Source organism: Meleagris gallopavo, chromosome 1, assembly GCF_000146605.3.
Source record: "Meleagris gallopavo isolate NT-WF06-2002-E0010 breed Aviagen turkey brand Nicholas breeding stock chromosome 1, Turkey_5.1, whole genome shotgun sequence".
In the NCBI taxonomy this organism is placed as follows: domain Eukaryota; kingdom Metazoa; phylum Chordata; class Aves; order Galliformes; family Phasianidae; genus Meleagris; species Meleagris gallopavo.
In genome coordinates this window covers 30,063,148-30,070,866 of record NC_015011.2, presented here as the reverse complement: position 1 = coordinate 30,070,866, position 7,719 = coordinate 30,063,148, and the positions used below count along the sequence as shown (strand labels likewise).

The window sequence follows — 7,719 nt, the reverse complement described above, 5'->3', positions numbered from 1 at the left end:
TGCGGATGGAGTGAGCGCGGCGGAGCGTCGCTGCTGGTCGCGGGGATGGCTCGAATTGCTTTCGTCGCAGCTCCGTACGGCCCGAAGCGGTCCGAGAGCCCCGCGCTCGGTGCCGGGGAAGCCGAGCGGCACTGCCGTCCTCAGAGCGGTCTGACGCGATGTTACGGAGCGAAGTTTATTTCCTAATGCGCCGCGTGTGTTTTGCCTGAACGGAACCACTATAAAGCATATTTAGGAGTGAGCGTTTCTGTCAGTCTTTAAACTGGTTGGGGCTGGATTACAGAATCCCTAAAATTCAGCCATGGATGTTGTATTTTCCCTTTATGTTCGAATGTATCAATTTATTTCAGCATTCTGTGGTGTGTTCGGAATTTTGATACGTGATCATTTGGTCTTAAATGTGCCTAAAATAAGACAGACGGAAGCCTGACTGTTGAGCTGAGGCTTTCAGGTGTGAAACGAGTGGCTCCCTGTAGAACCAGAGTTGTTAACAATTATTTTCTTTTCCAAGTATACTTTTATTTTCATTAAATCCTACGAAGTGTTCTGTGAAATCCAAAGCATTTTTTGTGCCTTCAGCATTTCCAGGCCTTGGTGATGTGAGCGTGTCTTAAGCATTTCAGTTATTTAAACATACGTTTGTGTTTCCCAAGACAGGATAGAGGACATCTCTCTGCAATTAGCTACACATTCCTTTTCTTTATTCTTATTTATTTATTTATTTTTTAAGTTGTAGAGCCAGTGCTGCTTTTCTATGTACAAAGCACACATAGAAGCAGGACAGCAGATCCCCCAGCTGAGTAGCTTTTTTCTAACTTTCACATGTTACTTAATGTTGAATTTTTCAAGTGCTTGCTTCCAGAGTTTGTTTGCTTTCATCGACCTATATGGGTACCTGTGAACTTAGCAAAGTGCAGCATGGTCGAGCCTTCATGGTAATGACCCTATATTTTTTGCTAGCCCACAACTAGTTTCATAGGGAACTTTGGGGTAAAGCACCAAACCCTTACATTTGAGCAGTGAGAAATGCTAGATTTCCTCATGCATTATGCACTCATTAAGAAAGTGTGCTAATATAGATGTACGGCAGGAATGTATAGGTTTTAGCAAGGGTACTAGATGCTGGTCTGACTGACATCTTTTAGGGTGATGAGCAATTTTAGGATTCTGAGTTCTTGTCAATATAACTTAGATCAGAATAGCTCTGCTGAGCCAGATTTTCTAAGGACTCTCTTCTCTCTAGCATCAGCATACTCTACAGGGAACTGTTCATACACTGGTCAGTGGTAATTCTGAGTAAGGCTCGCATGGTCAGGCTGTAGTTCCTTCCTTGTACTCTGGTAGAGAAAAAGGCTTTTTTTTTGTCAGAGTATGGATTTTCAGGGTTTACAGAAGGAATGTTACCTTAGGAGTTTTTATTAGGTAAATCACAGAATTGTAGGAGTTGGAAGGGAATTTTAGAGATCGTAGAGTTTAACCCCCTGCTAAAGCAAAGTTCTGTATGGCAGGCGAGGTGGTTTTTTAATTTAGAGATTTTTATGCGTACTAAATATTTGTTTGGAGGAATAAATACATTTCAATTTGGACTTCCAAATCTATATAACATTTTAGTCTGAGTTCATATTAAAGATAACAGAAGAGAATAAAGCAAATTGCTTTGTTAATCTTTCTGAGCTGGCAAGTATTTACATACTATGTAGGGACTGAAAGTGCTCTAACAAACTAGATTTGCACAATTCAAGGTGTTTAAAGTGGGAAAAAAAAAAAAAAAAAGACTGAAAAGTATAATTATTGGGATCAGTGATCTGTATTGCTTTTGTAGTCCTAAATTCTGGTGTGGCCACCAGAATTTTCCAGAAAGCAAGGCATAGCAAATCACAGCAGAGACCCAACTTGACATGCTGAAACTTTTTAGAGATCCAAAACCAACATTTACACATAGCACCTGTTGAGGAATGACATGAGCAAAGCACTCTGTTTTGGGATATTATTTAACCTTCTGTAAAAGTGCCATTCTTTCTGTAAACTGGAAAGCTCTCATCCATGTATGCCATGGAGTCTGGCTGGGATTGGACTGTTGATGTGTGCCATCTACTTGTAGTGGCCTTTCCTTTTGTAACTCTTCAGCAGCAGTTTTATTAGCAAATTTTCATTCATATTACTTGCAAATTTGTACTGATAATTTTATCATTCAAGTATTTATCTGCTTATGTATTTTGAGTTCCCCTAAAAATGATCCTTCAGGAAAAACTGGACAAGTACTGATGAAGTATTACACTGTAAGATGCATCATCTAATGAGCGAAAGAAAACTTGAAAAGAAACATTGTTACGCTCTCTGTAAATTTTAAAATCACTTTCCAGGATTGCATTGATTTTTATAAATGAAATCAAAACAAAGGTTTTTAAAACTTAGCTTATTTTGACTTAAGAGTACAATCACATGAACCAGCATGTTTCACAGAGTTTAGGAAGGAAAAGCAGAAGGAATGGTGATGGCAGATGATCAACTTGCTTTCTGCAGTGTTTGCCTTATAGCTACTCTGGATTCCTGCACGCTGCCTCGCACCTTTCTCTCAAGCCACAGTGTTGGTGATACAATGTTGAACTGGGCCCGCCAGCTTCAGCACACACGAATTACCTTTTCTGCCTAACTGAATTGAATTTCTCCCAGTGTCAGTGCTGTGGGCCTGGTTCTTATTGTTTAGCACCTTTTGCCTTAATAAAATAGAAATTAAATCCTACTTTGAGCTTTGTGAGAACTTTGCATATACTGTAACCAGGGCTGTACACACAGTGCAGAGCCTGGTTCTGCTTTTGAAGCACTGGGCACCAGTATAGTGTTCTTCCTATGTAAAAACATTTAAAACTTGCACTGTTGTAAATCAGCTTTTCCCAGTGAAATGTATTCCAGCTATGCAGATTATATTTCAACCATGAAAGGTGAGGGAAGCCTAAAGTAGAAATTTTGAGCAATCTAATGGACTCTGAGTAGGAAGGAAGTCTGCAATTTTTTGCTTGCTTATCTCTGATTTGGTCCTTATCCTTGTAGTCCAGTGCTATCATCACCTTCTGGTTAAAATGGAAGACTTGAGGGTTTCTCTAAGCATTTTCTGGCATAGGAAAATTATCTGGAGTGTGATGAGATGCAGCTGGCTGTACCGCAGACTTTAAAGAGGTGCTCTACATTTCTTTCCTTGTGACTTGATTTCCACAAGTACTGGTTGGCACCAAATTGGAGTGACCTCAGTGAGAAGAGTGCTGTTCTCTGCTACCTGAAATTATTTTCCACAAAATCTCTTGTTTTCTCAAGTAACGTGCTCTGGAAGGAAAATGCCAGGAAATTCTTGGCAACCTGAGTATGCTCACTAGTACATACATGGCAGGAATTTGGCTTTCTACTTTAATCTTGGTGTTTTGATAGATTAACAGAGAAAAGAAACTGAAAAGCACAGTGAAACAAATAAAATAAACATAGTAGTGAGATACTTCCATCATAAAACTTTCTGAAAAATTAAGCTTATGGGATTTTTGCCTAAGGCATCAGAATATAGTAGAAAAGAATACAGTACATCACATATAACGTGAAAGAAAGCAATTAGAAAAAGTAAATCATAAACATAAAATGAACTTATACTAATAAACATCTGTTCTACAATATGGATGTGGCTTCTGTTTCTCCAACATTTGAGTACTTTACATCTGAATGCATTTATCATGGCAACGTGTCAGAGAGGTAGGAGAGACCTCTACTGCTTAGAGGAACAGCTGGGGCAAAGGAAGTAACTTGCTTAAGGTAATACAAGAAACTGGTAACATTGCAGGGAAGTAAAACCAAGTCGTCATCTGCAGGCTGACTCTTTGGGCCAGTATCAGTTTTTTCTCCTCGATGTGATGACAGTAATTCTGTCCTATAATAATAGTTTTGCTTTTTTTTCCCCTGCTTTTAGTAAAATTTCATGTTTCTTTATGACAACCGGGAGATAATTTAAATTATTGCATCTTTTCTTGCTTCCAGATAGCTTTTTGAGCCATTTGATAGAATTGGTTTGAGGTACCCAGCGTGCCTTAAAAGAGTGGCTGCACAGTGGCTCTTAAAGCTGCCTCTTCCCTCTGTGTAAGGTTGCCAGAACTAGACCTGTGCCAGCCCTACTCCCACCCAGTACAACTGGGCAGTTTGGGCACAGTGACAGCTGTTGTGGGGCAGTGATGTGGCCTCTGGTGGCACTGAGAAAGGACAAAGCTTCAGTCTGGAGATGATTTGAGTCAGGATTTGAGTACTGCCAGGAGATCTCAGGGTAGCAATGAGAAGAGCAGTAGTAAGGGTCTGCAGAAAGGCAATTATTTGCCAAAAGAAAACTGTGGAATTAATCATGCCTATGGATTGCAAATTCATTTCTATAAAATGTCCTTTATACTTCAGATGGAGGTCCTCTGAAATTTCATGCCGTATTCATTGGGTTTTTAGAAAACAAATGAAGTGATAAGGATTAATTTCATCAGGCACATTCTCTACACAAGTAGAGAATTTCATCGAACTTCACTGTGCTGTCGTTTTTTACATTCCTAAGTACCCCATGATTTGGGAAGGCAAGCCCTTTGCTTCTATTTGCCACTGAAAGTGTTTCATAGAACATCATTCTTGCTTGATTCAGCTTTGCAAACCAATTTGTACTCTAATATTTCTATCTTTATGGTCAGTCATAACCTATAATAGAACTGGGAATGAAATCTTTTCAGAATGAAAAAACAAGTTCAAATATGTAAAGCAGGTAAGAACTGCAGCTCTTCAGTGCATACTGCTGGAGTAAATGATGCATTTTAGGCAGTGGTAAGATTTTGAGTTGGGGCTGCAATGATGAAAATGAATGAACTGCCCTATTGCAGCATGTGAGCCTAATTTCACCTTGTTTGAGAAAATTATTTTCGAAATGTGTTGATAGTCAAAGAAAATAATTCTTTATGACTGAAGTTTATCATTTTTTCCAGCCTGCTTATGTATGTAGAGTGGGTGGCATTATTTTGACAAGATAAGAATGCCATCTTACTTCAACTGCTTAAAAATAAAGGGATCTTGTCTAATCTAGTTGTCCATGTACCTTGTCTAATCCATAGTTGATACAGAGAGACACCTCCAGAGAATGACACAATCTTCTTAGACATCTATTTTAAGGTGCTGAGTCTTTGTATACACTGCTTATCTCTTCTCATTGACTGTACAGGATGTCTAGGGAAGGAGCTTAGCACACCAAACTTTTAGACAGAGAAGTGGCAATAATGCCCTTAAAAATGTTTAACTGAGAAGAGAAAAGAGAACTAGTGAGCAGAAAGTGCCAGGGCCACGCACAAGCCTTTGGATGTCTGGCAGAAGCAGGAGATGAAGCCTTCCAGATTCACATCTTATCAACAGCAAAAGCATTTACAAAGCATGAAGAAGGTAGAAGGAGCCTTTATTGCTGATGCAGAGAGGTCCAAGTAGGCTTTGGCACTGATGTGGGCTGTGGACGTTGTCCTAGTAATGAGTTTTGCATGCTTCTTCCTTAAGCAGAGAAAACAAACCAATCATCATGTACAGCAAAGCGTGCCCTAGTAATAAGGCATGCAAATGATACCTCTGAAAACTGGTGGGCATTTGTGTGATCTGAGCTAATCTTCAGTGTGACTCCGTCATCTACTACATTGCTGTAGATGCAAAGAACCAATACTCATTCTGTTAGCACGTTTCAAACCATATTTGGTGACATAGTTTTTCTGGAGTGACTACTCTGCTGCTTTTGAAAGCCCCATTGAGACCCATTATAAAAATGCAAGCCTGCTTCTCAAATTAACTTTTCATGCAGAATTCCCGGATACATTTTTGGAACTACAAAATCATTTATGTGAATATTTGCTGGGGTTTTAAAACTGATCTGTGTATGTCACTCAGGTCCGCCTGTTTGTCTCAGCTTCCTCTGAGCATTCACACTGCCTGGTTTTACAGGACTTTACAGAATGCAAAGCGAATGAGCAAGGATGGACAGCTCTGAGGTATGCTGCATCACGAGTTCTTGAAGTACATTTTGACACATCTATGTGGTGCTGACCTCCTTTAGTGGGAGATGGCAGCAGCTGCCGCTTTCTTCTCTTGGCCAGATGCCCCCAAGGGCTGGAGGCTGCACAACCTCTGCCATTGCACCAGTCTGAATGCAGTGACCACAGGATCAGAGCCATGGCCCATTTCTGAGGCCAGTGGCTTGTGTTATGGAGCAGACGATGCTGTGTGGCTCAGCTGGACTTCTGACCTGCCCAGTCACTGCTGGACTGGCTGCAGGGAGCTCCTCAGGACATGCAGCTTTCTTGCAGCTTTTTAGAGCCTGCTTTAGTCATTGCCGGGAATGAATGTATGTGGGAAATTGCAGTTTACCTTTATCCACTTCATAGGCAGAAACTGTTCAGGTTTCTCAGATGAAATGGAATCATTTTAATGCTTACATATTAAATTTTCCTACCGGGGCTAGAGCCACCGGGGAAAGCAGTTCACAATGGCTTAGCAATAGTTGGAGAGTGTCAGGGCTGTATTCACACAGCTTGAGATCCGACTTCATTCTTGTGCTCAACATTGCTTGTTGCTGGCTCTGTGCTGCTCTCTGAATCACCCTTCCGAGGCTCCTGCTCTTGTCACAAGATTATACCATGTTTTTACCAGCTAAATGTGAGGAAAAAATGTGTAGTGAGGGAGGCCTGTGCAGATAATACCAGAAGTGTAACTTAGGTTTGCTTTTCCTCATAGCCTTTTCCCCTTTGCCTGCTAGCTAGTGGCCTGTACCATTTCTAAAATCATTTTGTAATGCTCAAATTACGAAAAGCAAACAGTGTCTTTAATAATAAGACATTTTAAAATTACCTATTTATTTCAGTTGGATTGGACTTAGGAACCTTACTCTCAAAATGGCACAGGAAGGATTTTGAATTTAGAATATCTTCAGAGTGGGGAGTATATTTTGAAGTGCCTCATTTTTGTGAAATGCTTGGATCTACACAGTGTCTGTTTTAATGAAATGGGAATGCTAAGCAGAAAAAGAATTAGGTATCTCACATATGAATTATTAGGATTTAGCCCATGGTTAATGTTGATGTGACTTGAAACAAAAGCTACTGTTTTGTTACTGTATGCTTCATTCTGGCCAATAAATACAGAATATTCTGGCATTTCAGCAGTTTTCAGCCAAATAATGTTTGCTTTGAGTTGCTTGACCCACAAATATCGGTAGAATGGCCACAATACATGTGACCACAAAACGAAAATATAGGCAATGTTTTCCATATGTATTAAGGTGAAGCTTGAACGTTTTTCTCTCCATACAGCTCCCAAAGTAAAGCTGAGTATAATTGTATTGTGCCACATTCTTTACCGTTGTAACTCTGTAACTCCTCCACTTTGCTCGGAGTGCAGCTGCTTCAGAAGGCATGACCTGGAAATGTGGTTAGATAGACCTAACAATTTACACACAGATCAGCGTGGTTGAAGCACTGGCTTCAGTGCTTTGGCTATATGTTTGCATTGCTATGGGTTTAGGAGAAATAATGTAATTGGCTATTCCACAGGATCTATAATGAATCAACCTTGAGAAATAGTCTCAGGAACCACTTGGTTCAGAATTGTATGAAGATGTCATTTTGATGTTACTACTTAGTCAGGCACCTCCTTCCCTTGGAGGAATATGTGCCATGCAGTCAAAAA

General features: G+C 40.1%; 1 protein-coding gene across 1 annotated transcript in view; it reads left to right on the top strand.

The window, feature by feature from the left end:
• Positions 1-45: 45 nt before the first annotated feature.
• DBX2 (developing brain homeobox 2) overlaps positions 46-7,719 on the top strand; it is a 17,348-nt gene continuing 9,674 nt past the window's right edge. Inside the window, exons 1-2 of the mRNA XM_010707371.2 lie at positions 46-173; positions 863-935. Coding sequence (XP_010705673.1) covers positions 46-173; positions 863-935 — 201 coding nt within the window. The remainder of the gene's footprint in view (positions 174-862; positions 936-7,719) is intronic.